This window comes from Pelodiscus sinensis, chromosome 6, assembly GCF_049634645.1.
Source record: "Pelodiscus sinensis isolate JC-2024 chromosome 6, ASM4963464v1, whole genome shotgun sequence".
NCBI classification, from domain to species: Eukaryota; Metazoa; Chordata; order Testudines; family Trionychidae; genus Pelodiscus; species Pelodiscus sinensis.
The window spans coordinates 121,753,002-121,769,001 of NC_134716.1; the positions used below are offsets into that span (position 1 = coordinate 121,753,002).

A 16,000-nucleotide genomic window follows, 5' to 3' on the forward strand; every position below is an offset into this window, starting at 1 on the left:
CTAAACAGAACCCAGCACATTCACTATTACACTAACAAATCTCATCACTAAACAACATTTGTCAAAATAAATTATTTAGTGCATTTCATAATATAGGATTTTGTATTATTTGTTGGTTCCAGTCTGAGTCCCAAGGACTCCACTGCAGTGTTTAGCCCTACTGACACGCCCCCCCATGCTTTATGAAATGTGTCTTATGAATATGCATAACTCCAAAGAAGCTTTAGGCAAAATGCATCAAGTGCCATATTTTAAAGTTACAATCTGCTGAATATGTATATTCTAATTCTGTGCACGTATCATTATTATACATGCAGTTAGAAATATGAAGTGTAAACTTATTTTATTAATCTAAGTGTTCTACTGAAAGCCATTAGTGATACTTAAGGAAGCTAACGGCCCCAGTGTTGAAGAGAATGATTGGTTAATGGGTTTGTTTTTCCTGTCCTCGGTCCTAGAACGATATGTGACCTTGCCACATGATCCTGGAAGCCATCTTGAATCTGGTATTTTACACATGGGGATAGGGAGATAAAACAAAGGATTCCCACGTTGGGGAAGTCTATGTAAAGAACGGAAAGCAATCTTTTGTCTTCAGATGGCTTAATTGCCTCCCCACCCTAAGAGGATACATATGAAGAAACCTGAAAACAAAAATTGGTATACAGAGCAAGACAGATTTATTTGGAGTTTTGGTCCCTTTGGGGATGTGTTACTGGGTGCCGTCAAAGCCTTATAGCTGAGTCCTTCCAGAGCTGAATTAATACAGCATCTGTGTTACTTTGTTGGGGGTCTGTTACTCCAACTCCCTGCTTTGGCTGTGGGAGACCAGAGCATCTGGCCAGGCAGATCAGGGTTGTGGGGCAGCCCAGAGGGCAGGTAGGCTGGCTGAGTAGTGTGATCAGTAAACCGAGTAACAATCCCAAGTAGACCCACATCAGCTGATCTGGGTCAGCCACATCCCAGCTGCCTGTTTTTTGCTGTCTAGAAGTACCCTCCAAGATCAGAGAGGGAATAGAGATAAAGCTAGCTCTGAAACAAGGACAATCAGTATTTCACAATTTGTCTCAAGTTTTGATTGCACTAGATTTAAAACAAACACTTGCCAATAAGGCTGGAGAGGGGAGACGGAAGGTAAAAAAGAAATACCAATAATCTGCTTTTAAGTAAGTTATCCAGTTTGTTATAAAGAAATCTTACAATGTGAAGTCAGCTGTACCCTTCTGTGACACTAACAAGAAGCCTCCAGTGAATGATGTCTGCATCCAATTAAATGAAACTGAGGGTGACAAATACTTGGTTTGTGTTTTTTTTAAATAAATAAGCTTACCATGCTTTGTACTAGTAGCCAGCACCTTATATGGTGTCAACTTCAAATCCAGATTCTCTTTACGCAACAGCTGCAAGGAAAACACAAACATGATTGAACAGTTAAAAGAATCCAACACTTAATAAAGAGGTTAGGGTTGTGCTGTGGTTTGATGCATTAACTTATTTCCTTCGCCAGGAAACTTAGGTCAGACCTGCCATAAAGCATAAATGAAAATCTGTCTGTTCATCTCTTCCTACTCCATGAAGGACATGAAAACAATATTTGTAAGAACTGGGAATTCCTTGGAATGGAATAGCTACAATGAAACTATTGACTTAAGCTGCATTGACATTTAGTGTTTTTTGGGTTTTAAGCAAGAACATCAATTTCCTCAATTTATATTAGCAATAAAACAGATGTTTTATAGTGAGATTAGGAAACTCTTGATTAGTTTTCATCACCTTGTCCATGAGCGAAATAATTTGAAGAATAAGCTGATCCTGCCGTAAATCATCACCGTGTTTAAATATTACAGGATATTTGCCTCCATCTTCTGTCTTGAAGAATAACTGGGCAGGCATTAGGGCACTCTGGAAAAGGAAATTTGCCATGAACCAGTACACTAGAACAAATCCAATACTTCACTTTACTGGGACATAAATCTAAATTAGAAATCCTTCCCTACATTTTTATGTAATTTCTAGAGTCCACAAATGATATGCCATTTAGTGGGAAATCTGAGAAAATTAATAAGACAAATCAAATGGATCCTGAGATATTTTTTAAGATTCATTCTATTTTCTTTAGTTAGGGGAAAATGCAAAAATTAAGTTTGTTCAAGTTTGAGTCAAACTTTGAAGTACCATACAAAAAGAGCAAAATATTTTAAACTGACTAGAAAAATATAAAAAAGGAAAACTCCATAATTATATTATAAATGTCAAGGAACTGCTAAGGATAGGACATCAAACCAATTAACTGCTTTCTCAATTAATTTAGTGAAAGTAACAATTTTAAATGGCCTTTTCAAAGAACTACTATAATTCAGTTTGCAATTTCACCCATCATAAAATGAACTGAAGATCAATTATCTACATGAATAAATTTATCTACTGTAATTTATCAAGTAACACTGCTCAAACAAAAATGAAAATAAAATTCAGGTATACAAATGGAATTTTTTAATCGATCAATTTCACTAGAACTGTTTGTGTGCAGTCAGTACTGTTAAACTGTGGTTTTCACATCTACTGAAATATTACTTTTTCTTGTATAACTATAGGACTCTAATTCTTCTAGACAAGAACTTATGAGGGTGTAGAAAAAAAGCTGTGAGACAGTCCAAAATATGTTACGTAGGCTCAAAAGCAAAGAGGCTCCATCTTTCCTCACTTTTTTGTTTTGTTTTGTTCCGAAGAGCTTGCCAGTTAGGGTATGTCTAGACTACAGGGTTTTGTCAACAAAAGTGGACTTTTGTTAACAAAACTATACCCGCATCTACACTACACTTCTTGTTCTATCATCAGAGACCAAGGAGAACATTTTTTCCCCTCCTCATCGTAACATCCCTTTAAATACTTGAAAACCTCTATCATGTTCCCTCTTAGTCTTATATATTCCCAACTAAACAAGTCCAATTCTTTTCGTCTTCCATCACAGGCCATGCTTTCTAGACCTTTAATCATTTTTGTTGCTCTTCTCTGGACCTTCTCTAATTTCTCCATATCTTTGTTGAAATGTGGTACCCAGAACCGGACACAATGCTCCAAGGCAGGCCTAATTAGCACAGAGTAGAGCAGAAAAATGACTTCTCGTATCTTTTTCACAACACTCTTGTTAATGCATCCCAGAATTATGTTTGCTTTTTTTGCAACAGTGTCACGCTACTGGCTAATATTTAGGGTGTGGTCCACTATAACCACTAGATCCCTTTTAGCAGTATTTCTTCCTACAGAACCACTTCCCATTCTGGATATGTGAAATTGACTGTAGCTACCTAAGTGGAGTACTTTGCATTTGTCTGTATTAAATTTCATCCTATTTACCTCAGACCATTTCTCTAGTTTGTCCAGATCATTTTGAATTATGATCCTATGCTCCAAAGCACTTGCAGTCTCTCCCAAGCTTGGTATCATCTGCAAACTTAATAATCATGCTCTCTATGCCATTATCTAAATCGTTGATGAAGATATTGAACAGAACCGGTCCCAAAACAGACCCCTCCGGAATCCCACTTGTTATGCCCTTCCAGCATGATTGTGAACTGTTAATAACTACTCTCTGGGAACGGTTATCCCACTGGTTATGCACCCACCTTATATAGTAGTACCATCTACGTTATATTTCCCTAGTTTATTGATACGAAGGTAATGCAAGCCCATGTCAAATGCCATGCTAAAGTTTAGGTATACCGTGTCCACCACTTCTCCCTTATCCACAAGGCTTGATATTCTATCAAGGAAAGCTATCAGATTGGTTTGACATAATTTGTTCTTTACATGCTGGCTGTTACCTATCACCTTATTATCTTCCAGATGTTTGCAGATTAATTCCTTCATTATTTCTTAATTGCTCTGTTATCTTCCCTGGCACAGAAGTTAAACTGACTGGTCTGTAGTTTCCTGGGTTGTTCTTATTTCCATTTTTAGAGATTGGCACTATATTTGCCCTTTACTAGTCTTCTAGACTCTATCCTGACTTCCATGGTTTCTCAAAGATTAGCTAAAGGCTTAGTTACCTCCTCTATCAGCTCCTTGAGTATTCTAGGATGCATTTCATCAGGTCCTGGTGACTTGAAGACATCTAACTTCTCTAAGTAATTTTTAATTTATTCTTTTATTTTAACTTCTAAACCTACCCAATTTCCACTAGCATTTACTGTATTAGTCATCCCTTCACCATCAAACTTCTTAACAAAAACAGAAACTAAGAAGTCATTAAGCACCTCTGCCATTTCCATGTTTCCTGTTATTGTTTCTCCCTCTTCTCTGAGCAATGGGTCTATGCTTTCCTTGGTCTTCTTCTTGCTTTCAATATATGTGTAGTATGTCTTCTTGTTACCCTTAATGCCTCTAGACAGATTTAGCGCATTTTATGCCTTTGCCTTTCTAATCCTGCCCCTGCATAACTGTGTTGTTTGCTTATCTTCATCCTTTGTAATTTGACCTAGTTTACACTTTTTATACCTGTTTGATTTTAAGATCATGTAAGATCTCCTGGTAGATCCAAGGTGATCTCTTGCCATACTTTCTGTCTTTCCTATCCAGTGGAATAGTTTGCTTTTGGGCCCCTTAATGATGTCCCTCTGAAAAACTGCCAACTCTTCTCAGTTGTTTCTTCTCTTGGTCTTGCTTCTCATGGGACCTTACCTACTAGCTCTCTGAGTTTACTAAAATCTGCCTTCCTGAAATCCATTGTCTCTATTTTGCTGTTCTCCTTTCTACCATTCCTTAGAATCATGAACTCTATGATTTCATAATCACTTTCACCCAAGCGGTCTTCCACTTTCAAATTTTCAACCAGTTCCTCCCTATTTTGTTAGTTGTTTATAAAAAGCCTCTTCCACCTTTTCTACCTGGGTAGGTGATCTGTAGTAGACACCTAGCATGACTTCACCCTTGTTTTATTACACCTTTTAACCTAACCCAGAGACTCTCAACCAATCTGTCTTCTATGTCCGTCTCCACCTCCATCCAAGTGTATTCATTTTTAATATTTAAAGCAACACCTCCTCCCTTTTTCCCCACCCCGGCCTAACCTTCCTGAGCAAACTGAATCCTTCTATACCAACGTTCCAATCGTGTATTATCCCACCAAATCTCTGTGATACTAACTATGTCATAATTGTGTTTATTTATTAGCACTTCAAGTTCTTCTTGCTTATTCCCCATGCTTCTTGCATTTGTATACAGGTATCTAAGATATTGATTTGATTTTGCCCCTCAGCTCTGCCTTATCTCTCCTTTATCTCTGCTGTTATAGCCCATGCTCCCTCCTATTTCTGAGCCATCTCCCAGGTCTCTATGGTTTTTGCTTACCTGTGGGTTTTGGTCACCTGCCCGTCAAACCTATTTTAAAGTTTCTCTCACTAGGTTATCCATTCAGTGTCCAAATACTCTCTGCCCCTTCCTCAAAAGGTGAACCCCCTCCCTGCTTAGCAGTCCTACTTCTTGGAGCAGCATCAAGGAAATCAAAGTCCTCCTGGCAACACCAACTTCGCAGCTAGGCATTCACCTCAAGGATGCACCTGTTTCTGCCTAGGCCCCTATCTTTGACAGGAAGGACTGAGGTTTAACTGATAATTCGAAGTAAGGGGCTTATTTCAGAATCGCCCTTCTCTGCCGCGTGTAGACGCAGGCAGTTCTTCCGGGCTAGTCAATTTCCAAAATGGCGACCACCCAGGAACATGCTAATGAAGTGCAGGATATTTAAATCCAGCGCTTAATTAGCAATTTTGGTCACCCTCATTAGCCTCCCTAGTTCGAACTAGGGGGCTAGTGTAGACATAACCCCCAGAGCCCTGTAGTCACTCTTGATCGGCTCAAGGTCACATCTTGCAGTATTATCAGTGACCACATGGGTGAGTAGCATGGGGTCAGAGGCCGGATAATCCTCAACAATGCCTCCGTAACGTCTTGGACACAGGACCCAGGTAAGCAGCATATCTCCCAAGATGACATATCAGGGTGTCAGATGGGTGTCTCTGTCCCCCTCAGAAGAGGGTTTCCAACCACCACTGCTTTATGTTTCCGCCTCATATTGCTCGCTGCAAACCTCACAGCCTTGGGGATACACAGCTTCTGCTCTTCTGCTTTAGGGGGTGATTCCTTATCTCCCATATCCAGAACAGTGTAACAGTTCTCCAGAACCATGGTGGGAGGGTTGGGAGTAGAGGAGGAGCACTGCCTGCTGCCAGAAGTGACCAACTGCTAGTGTCCCCCATGGCAGAGCATCTCCTCCTTCACCAGTGGTGTGTCAGCAGTCTAACCTATGTCTAAACTACATTCCCTTTCCAAAAGAGGAATGTAAATGAGCCCAATCGAAAATGCAAATGAAACGTGGATTTACAAATCTCGCACCTCATTTGTTTAATCGCGTGAGAGCGCTTTTTCAAAAAAGGGTTTTTCAAAAAAGAAACTGCAGTCTAGGCGGGGTTCTTTAGGGAAAAAAACCCTTTTTCGAAAGAACCTGTACTCCTGAAAAATGAGGAATACGGGTTCTTTCAAAAAAGGGGGGGTTCGAAAAAGCACTCTTGCGCAATTATGCAAATGAAATGTGAGATTTGTAAATCTGCACTTCATTTGCATTTTTGATCGAGCTCATTTACATTATTCTTTCGGAAGAGTATGTCCTTTTGTAATGGGGTAGCTTCCTTAGCCTCAGCGGTCTCCACATGAATACTTCCAAGGAATTCCTCGTAGATTCAGATGTTCCCAGGCCTAGCCACCTCCTTCTGTAGCTCTCTCACCTGATTCCTGGGAGATTCCATCAGCAGGAACCTTTCGCAAAAGCTAGTGGTCACAGGTCAAAGACCATGAAGCCAACCTAGAAAAGCTGGTTTTTGATGCTGGAGAAGGACATGAAGAAGGTTGGTGTCAGCTTGGAGGAGACTCTTGCCTAGAACGCTTGAAAATGAGTAACTGCAGCTACCAACCCGAACTGATTAGACAAGGAGAAGACAATGAAGAAGAAAGCGGGGTAGCTCTATTCTGAAGAATGCAAAATGCACACGAAGAAACAAGCCTACAGTGTGGACAGAGAAGGTGAAGTGCTGAAATACTGTAGAAAGATGGACTACTTCACGATTTAGGCAGAATTTTGGCAGAAGCATAAGTTATGCTCTCATTTGTGCATCACCACCACCTATACCCTGTTCATAACAAAATGTCTGTCAGCAAGACTTGATGCTACTGATCATAGATTTTTAATGGGTCTTATAAAAGTGACAGTGGACCTTTGCTATGTTGGCTCTGACTCTCAGTGAGCCCACCGAAAGAGAATCGTCTCTGGATATCAAAATGTTAACGGATCTCACCCCACTCAGAACAAAATGTGAAGCCCATCCCTGTACATCTTTTAGATTAAAATCCCACTTAAACACTGGTTGCTTTCAGGGTATGAATACTTTATCATGCATTTGCCCTCACTAATTTCAGTGATATTAGCCTCTCAACTCCAGGACCACAAAGTTTATTTGACAAATATAACAGCAAATAGTTTTTCAAGATGATGTTTCTGTTAGTCTTTCAAAAATTAAGATTTGATTGTATCTCACTTATTCAATGGAAGAGCTCTCCCATTTACCTTAAACAGTGTAGCCGTCTCTGGGATTATTCCTCTAATTTTCACCTGAGGCTCTAAAGGGAGTGGAATAAGTTCCACATCAGATAAATTCATCTTCTCATTGTCTCCAAGCAATGCCTGTAGCCTCTCATTCTAAAAAAATCAAAAACCCAAAACGGTCAATTAGATGACAATGTAAATGCAGTTAAAGAAAAACACTGATGGAAGAGGATGAGTACAACCTTCACTGAAATATTTACATAGCGGAGTATAAAAATGTGCAGTAAAACAATACATGTATAGCCATGTAATGTAGCATTAATAAAGCTACATTATATCTTCAAACCAATGTAACATCCACCTTCAGCACAATGTGAAATTAAATAAAGTACAGAACAGTCAACAATCAAATATTCTACACCCAGTTCAAAGCTAGTCAGACACATGCAGATTGTCAGTGGTGATAATTTGGCAATAATTTCTTTGTATTTTTTCTAACTGGCTACCTGCCCCTATTAAGGGATGTTAGTTTTCCATATTAAGAGTGCTCCTTCAGTTCTCTTCATGTGAGAGATCTGTTCGTACTCTAGTCTAGGATACGATCCTGCAGTGGGAATTACACAAGTGAAGATCCCTGCATCTGTATGCAGTCCTGCTATCTTCAATGGGTTCACACAAAGTAGTAAGAGTCTGTGCTGGTCTCGCTGAAGGAGCTTGCCCTACATTTATACTAATGAATACAATATATTCTAAAATAATCAATACTGAACACATTTTAACACTGCAATTCAGTTTGAACTATTTACCTAGATAGTATTGTAATATATTGTGGCGTAGTGGGGGGGCTGTCTGCTCTGTGACCCGGGGTCCCCCTGCACTGTGATGAGAGATTCTCACTGACTCTCCCAAATGTGTATTAACCCAGACACCCAGGCTCAGCCTCCCAGGTAGGGAGACGAAGGAAGATGGAGACTAACACCTGACTGGGGGGCAGGGCTGGGAGAGAGTTTTTAGTTTTCTGTCTGGTATCATGGAGGAAGCAGTCTAAGAAAGGGGCTGGGATTTAGGGGCCCAGTCTCCCCCATCTCAAGGGGGGTTGAGGCATCCTAGGCCTGCCCCATGACCAGATTACACCTAGGCTCTGCTGTATCCTGGAGAAGCAATAAACTCCCTCTAGTCTACTGGCTGGTGGAGTCTGTTCGTGCCACTACGAGGGTGCAGGAGTCGGGGAAACCCCGACGCGCCGCCACACATATATAGTAAAGAACAGGGATGTGAACATGTACCTGTGTACACAGTTACACAGACCTCCCTGTCTCCCCGCACTGCTGCCTCTGCTACAGAAGGCAACTTCACAGGAAAATTTTAGTGATTACATATTTACATAAACAAACATTTTAACATCCCTGCTAAAGAACTTATGCACCAACACTGACCCTGTCAACCACACACAGACTAGACATGAAATGAAGAAAGATGAAGCTGATTCCACTGACTTTAATGGTAGCCAGAGGCAAAAAAGGAGGGACAGAGGGCCACTACATTAGCTCAGACATCCTGGGCTCACTTCCAATGGCTAGTTGCTGCAGGCCAGAAAATAACCTGGACCAGTACATCTGAGCTATACAGAAATATGCTAGCAATTATGATATAAGCTACATCTTACAAATGATTATAGGCCAGAACCAACAGATTTGATTAAAGTTATAAATGCAAGACTGAAATTTTAGCTCAAGATGCAAATTAAATTATGAAAGAGATAATGAATCAAGAAACGAGCAGCTGACCTCACAGAATACTAAATTTCCTTGCTGAACATAGGTATGAAGAGCCAATAAATATAAAAGAAAAGGAGATTGATTTATTTTTATTTTTAACTCAGCCCATAAATATCTAAAACCTAAAAAACACTGCAGATATTTGAACATATAATATCAAACTCTTCAGTTCACATTTCTAATAAAGGTCAGATATTTTCAACGTGTATCTACTATCTCTTAAAGTTAAGCTCTAATGCGAATCCTGATGTTTATCCAGCTTTTCAGGAGGATTAAAATTAAGTGATAGCAAGATCTAATGAGCTTCCACAGAGCAGCCTCCTCTTAGAATCTCTCCTCTCCTCATAGAATCATGGGGCTGGAAGAGACCTCAGGAGGTCATCGAGTCCAGCCCCCTGGCCAAAGCAGGAGTAATGCCAACTAAATCATCCCAGCCAGGGCTTTGTCAAGCCAGGACTTGGAAACCTGTAGGGATGGAGATTCCATCAGCTCCCTAGGTAACCACATTCCAGTACTTCACCACCCTCCTAGTGAAATAGTTTTTCCTAATATCCAACCTAGACCACCCCCACTGCAACTTGAGACCATTGCTCCTCCTCCTGCCATCCGTCACTACTGAGAACAGCTTCTCTCCATCCTTCTTGGAAACCCCTTCAGGAAGTTGAAGGCTGCTATCAAATCCCCTCTCACTCTTCTCTTCTGCAGACTAAATAAGACCAAATCCCTTAGCCTTTCTCGTAGGTCATGTGCTCCAGCCCCCTAATCATTTTGGTTGCCCTCCGCTGGACCCTCTCCAATGCATCCACATCCTTTCTGTAGTGGGGGGCCCAGAACTTGACCCAATACTCCAAATGTGGCCTCACCAGTGCAGAATAAAGGGGAATAATCACTTCTCTAGATCTGCTGGCAATGCTCCTCCTAATGCATCCTCATATGCCATTAGCCTTCTTGACTACAAGGGCACACTGTTGATTCATATCCAGCTTCTCATTCACTGTAATCTCCAGGTCCCTTTCTGCTGAATTGCTACCTAGCCAGTTGGCCCCCAGCCTGTAACAATGCTTGGGATTCTTCCGTCCCAAGCGCAGTACTCTGAACTTGTCATGGAGCCGTTGATCACTACCTGTTGGGCCCGACCATCTAGCCAACTTTCTATCCACCTTACAGTCCATTTATCCAATCCATATTTTCTTAACTTGCTGGCAAGAATATTGTCACCTCCCTCCATCCCTGCCCCCACTGCTGCCTCTGATGCTCGGTGTTTAAAAGCTGGCTCCCCACATGCATTGGCTTCCCCTACCCCATCCATCCGCCCTGTTCCCTCTGATAGAGGTGCAGCAATGTGCGGAGGCACGTGTCCCCATGGGAGCTGATACACACGGGCAGCTGGCTTGAAAGCCCATTTCCTGAATGTACTGGCTCCTGCCTGCCCTCTCTGCATGCTCTGCACTGCTGCCTCTTTATCAGAGGCAGCAGTGTGGGGATGGGAATGAGATGGGAGGCTCCATAGGATCTGGTGTTCATGAGGAGCCGGCCTAAAAGCTGGCTCCTCATAGGCACTGGTCCTCGCCTTCCACCGCTTGCCATCTCTGTATACACAGGCAGCAAGGAGGGGGAGGGGAGTGCATGGAGACAAGATCTACCGATAAGACTAGGTTTATCGATTAATCATGTAGTCGTCTACATATTAACATCCCCCATCGATGTACCCTTAGAGCTCAAGAACTATCCTGAAAATACTTTCCAGGGGATACAAGATAGTTATATTTGCATAAATTAAAGAGGAAAATTAAATTGATCAAAAAGCACCTTTGAGAAAAGATTTCCCAGAAATCTGAGAATTCCAATATATGTCCAAAAGGTTACAAAACAAACACAACTAGACTAGCTCAGAACAAAAAACACCAAAAGAGCTCAAATACTTCTTGCTAAATAAAATACAGACTGCATATTAACATTTATTCTTAGTTTAAATAAGATGTTAGAAACAAATTAAGTATACCTTGTTATGCAATTTATCAAGAGTTCCCAGTGAAAATGTAACGTGCCTATTGTAAAATTTCAACCACAAACTTTTAATTCCTGCATTTACCTTTTTTTTACGATTCCCACTTTCACGCTGCACTGCCTTCATTAGATGAACCAGTCGATCTACAAATGTCTGCTGCGCTGCCAGCAAAGAACGCATAACCCTGACAGACTTATCACCCTATGTGAATGAAAAAGAAAGAGAAAAAAATTAGTTTTGTTCCATAATTACCTCTGAAATTTGTACATTTATTCTTAGTCTAGCTAGATTTCCTAAATTAATACAAAAGATCAATTATCTTTCATTTCAGAGTTCATTCAAAGCACGGTATTTTCTGTAAAATGTAATCAAAATTGCTGTAGCTTGCAATCAGTTATCTGACCTTTCAGTGCACTTCAATTTACATCAACAATAATAATCTGAGTGGTGAACACTCAGGCATGACAAATTAATTCACAGGGGAAAAAAGTAAATTTCATGAAGATTTTCGTATGTGAAATATGCCTTTGTACTACATGAATCACATAAAAGCCTTGAAGCGGAATTAAAGAGGTGAAGAAAAATGCAGTGAAAGATACTTGACCATTAGACTTAAGCCAGAAAACTCTGTACATGTATGCCAGAAGTTATGGATTATAAGGACCTTTTCCATTACATCAGCACCCTCTACTGCTGACCCATACATTGGCACTGCTTATTGTTTCAGCAAAGGCTAGTGATCCAACCTCCCGTTTGTCAAGCAGGGCCAAATAATCTCCCCCTCTCCGCCTCCGTCCTCCCCCTCCCCCACAGCAGACATTTATGGTGAGATGCCAGGGGGTCTAGAGGCAAGCATAATATGAAAAGTCAATTTATATGAAAAGCAGCTAATAAAGACAGGGAAACACTTCTCTTGATGGCTGCATTCATTTGTTCTGAACTAAAATTACATAATTTACAGCACATCAAATTAATTCCAGGAAGAAATAGGGACTTGGCACACTGTAGTGCTTATGATATGGCATTGTGGGAAGCTAATGATTTTTTAAAGAAAGGAAACACTTGCAAACTATTTAATCTTTTATTACCTAAGGCAGGGCTACTCAACACATGGCCTGCAGACCGCATGCGGCCTAGGGCCCATTTGTTTGCAGCCCGCAGTGTGATTTGGGTTTATGCAGGGCTCAGCACACGGCCCATGGGTGGGATCCTTTGCACATGGCCTCCACTGGCAACACACTCCACAACGGCGAGGCATCTCCCAGGTGGGAAGAGCACTGAAAGATGCAAGCAGATGGGCTGGCTGGAACAGACAGGTACAGGGTGTTGGCATTTCTAGCCCCCAGGAAGGAGGTGCTGAGAGACCCAGGGCATTGTGGGAAGTGCTTTGTATTCATGTACATCAGTGTGAAAGAAGCTATTTGCATATATACTTGCATGTATACGCAAGCACACTTACAGAATATGCCGAGAGCTGTAACTTGAGTATCATTGTGGCCCCCGGGGCCTCCAAACTTGAGTAGCCCTGACCTAAGGGATGGATTACCTTTAATAGAGCCTGACTAAAGCGTCTCATCACATTTAGGTACATTTCATGAGTCTTTGGATCCCTCTGCTGAGTGTCTTGGTCTTCGCATTCCACAATTACATACCTTTAAGACAAACACAAGGTTGGTGAAGTTGTCCTCCTGTGATCAAATCACTTAACTGTGCAATATTACAGAGATCTGCAGTTACAAACTAATTTTAACTTACTACATGGCAAAACCTGATTCTTCAGATAGCAGGACCATGGACAGACACCGTGGGTCTTTCCACTGAGATATGGAGTATTTGAAACACTTAAGATTTACTTGCACGAAGACATAAGAGTGAAACAGAGCAGGTACAGACAGGTAGGCCAGACACATACCTCTGCCCCACTGCATATCCATCTACACCAGTGGTTCACAAACTTTGTTGCACAGTGGCCCCTTTCTGACAACAATTACAATATGGCTCCAGCGAGGAGAAAGACGACTGAGCCTGCCCAAGGCCCATCGCTCTGGGCAGGAGGAGGTAAAGGGATCTGTAACATAGGAGCCCTGCTGGCAAAAGCTGGAGCCCATGGGCTTCAGCTTTATGCCTCAGGAGGTGGGGCTCAGGCTTCAGCCCCAGGCCCTAGCAAGTCTAAGCCAGCCCTGGTGACTCCATTAAAATGGGGGCATAACTCACCTTGGGGTCCTGACCCACAGCTTGAGAACTGATAATCAACACTAATCATTTGTCCAGCCACACAGGAGCAGTCCACCATTCTCACTGCTTTACTGTCCATTCCTAATGTAGTGCTCCCAAATGGAAATGAAAATAGCCTCCTTAACTCTCCCTCCCCCCTAAATGCATCGCCTGCCTGTTCCATCAGCAACTGGGGTGGAAGAATACTCGAGAGAGACCAGACCAAGGCTTTGCAAGGACGCTATTGTTCATCTGTAAAAGGACTAGAGACCTCAGCCAAAGAAGAGAGAAGTATTTTACCATGATTTTTCATGTGATGTCTTATTTTGGTAAATTGTAATTTGATTCTGATTAGCCTTCTTGGTTATTTCATACGCAGCACAGAAATGTAATTTCACTTATATCAATAAAGTAATGCCAACCAAAACAGACGGTTTGTCATTTATCCCCCTTGCATCCTCTCAGATATAGGATAGTACAATACATAGAACTGTGCATATTCTAGATGAGGCCATTTAATGTCTAACTGCATACATTAACTTAATTCAAGCCAAGCATTAGAAAATGTAAGTGACTATACAAATGTAGTGAATGTAATCAGTCTTTACAGTTGTATGGACTAATTCCACCCATCCTAGGACAATTCCCTTTCTGCTTACGGTATAGTGGAGCTCCAATATGACAGGCACTACACAAGCTAAATGGAAAAACCTGCTCTGACACCAGTGAGCGTTTGAGGTGCATGAGCAGAATATTTGTGTTACTGATTGGATGAGCGGGTTTTTTAATACTATGAGAGCCCATAGCAAGTGTGATTAGTGACAATAAGAATCTTGATTAGAAATTAAATCAAATAAATAAATCTGAGAGCCAAGCTAATTACACTTTTCCTAATATTAAGCCTAGCTGATTTCATGCTCTTCTTAACAGTTATGTTTCTACTACCTTATGCAACACACACTTTATTTCTCTTTTAAATCACTGGAACTGGTTCTACGATGGGACAACTACTGTCAAACAAATGCTCAACGGGTAACGCAAAAGGTGCCAGGCTCAAGCAATTCTTTTACATGCACAACAGATATAGCAAGCCCAGAGCTGCCAGGGATATGAACAACCAAGCCTACTTGTGTTGGGAGGTCAGCGCTGTAAGTCCTGGCCCAAATTAAGCACTGTGTCAGGCACGACAAAGAGAAAGGAATTCCTATAACAGTATGGGAGATGAAAAGAGGAAATGAGGTGACAGCCTAAGCCGGTCCAAAGATGGGGCTGCAGTTCCATGCCCAAGACAAAGCTATGTGAAAGTTGATGCAATGGATATGAAGGATGATGTGTAAATGATTGGATGACTTACTTACATTTCCAGATTGGAGATCATGTTTTGAATATATAGGCATTAATATTTAAAATTTGGTAGGAGAATTAATCAAAATGGTCTCTCCTCAATCTAGAAAAGTAACGGCAGGAAACCGCACAATCCGTTAGATTTTTCCATCAAGTTTGTGTGCAATACGTCTTCCTAGACTAATATACAAATTCATAACAAAATCTGAAATGCATTCAGGATCCAGATAAACAGCCATATTTTGCAAAGGCTATACCCCCGATAAATACCATAACTAACCCAGAAGCCAGTTCCAAAGCTCTCTTTCTCTTGCTGCAGGGATTGCTAGTAGGATTGTTTTTAACCTAACCATAAATTTAGATAAACTTAAACAAAAAATAGTCTAGCAGCACATAAAACACTAACAAACATGTAGATGGTATCATGAGCTTTCATGGGCACAATCCACATTCATCTGAAGAAGTGGGTTGTGCCCACAAAAGCTCATGATACCATCTACGTTTTGTTAGTCTTTAAGGTTTCTGTTGGACTATTCATTGTTTTTTACTTTGTCCAGATACAGAATAACTCAGCTACCCTCGGAAACTTATAAATTTAGATCTCTTATAAATACATTAAAAGCAAGAGGAAGACCAAGGACAGGGTAGGCCCACTGCTTAGTGAGGAGGGAAAAGCAGTAACAGCAAACTTGGAAATGGCGGAGATGCTCAATGACTTCTTTGTTTCGGACTTCACCGAGAAGTCTGGAGGTGTGCCTAACGTAGTGAATACAAGCAGAGAGAGGGTAAGTTTAGAAGATAGGATACACAAAGAACAAGTTAAAAATCACTTAGGAAAGTTAGATGTCAGCAAGTCACCAGGTCCTGATGAAATGCATCCCAGGATACTCAAGGAGCTGATAGAGCCTTTAGCTATGATCTTTGAAAAATCATGGCAGACAGGGGAGATTCCAGAAGACTGGAAAAGGGCAAATATTGTGCCCATCTATAAAAAGGGGAATAAGAACAACCCAGGAAACTACAGACCGGTCAGTTTAATGTCTGTCCCAGGGAAGATAATGG

At 41.2% G+C, this 16,000-nt stretch overlaps 1 protein-coding gene across 3 annotated transcripts in view; it reads right to left on the bottom strand.

Annotated features, from left to right (window-relative positions):
• PIK3C3 (phosphatidylinositol 3-kinase catalytic subunit type 3) overlaps nucleotides 1-16,000 on the bottom strand; it is a 133,530-nt gene that overhangs the window by 61,420 nt on the left and 56,110 nt on the right. For all 3 annotated transcript variants that reach the window (XM_075932756.1, XM_075932755.1, XM_075932754.1), the window contains 5 exons: nucleotides 12,927-13,032; nucleotides 11,465-11,581; nucleotides 7,616-7,747; nucleotides 1,774-1,902; nucleotides 1,331-1,400 (listed from right to left, as the gene is read on the bottom strand). In XM_075932756.1, the coding sequence (XP_075788871.1) occupies nucleotides 1,331-1,400; nucleotides 1,774-1,902; nucleotides 7,616-7,747; nucleotides 11,465-11,581; nucleotides 12,927-13,032 (554 nt within the window). The remainder of the gene's footprint in view (nucleotides 1-1,330; nucleotides 1,401-1,773; nucleotides 1,903-7,615; nucleotides 7,748-11,464; nucleotides 11,582-12,926; nucleotides 13,033-16,000) is intronic.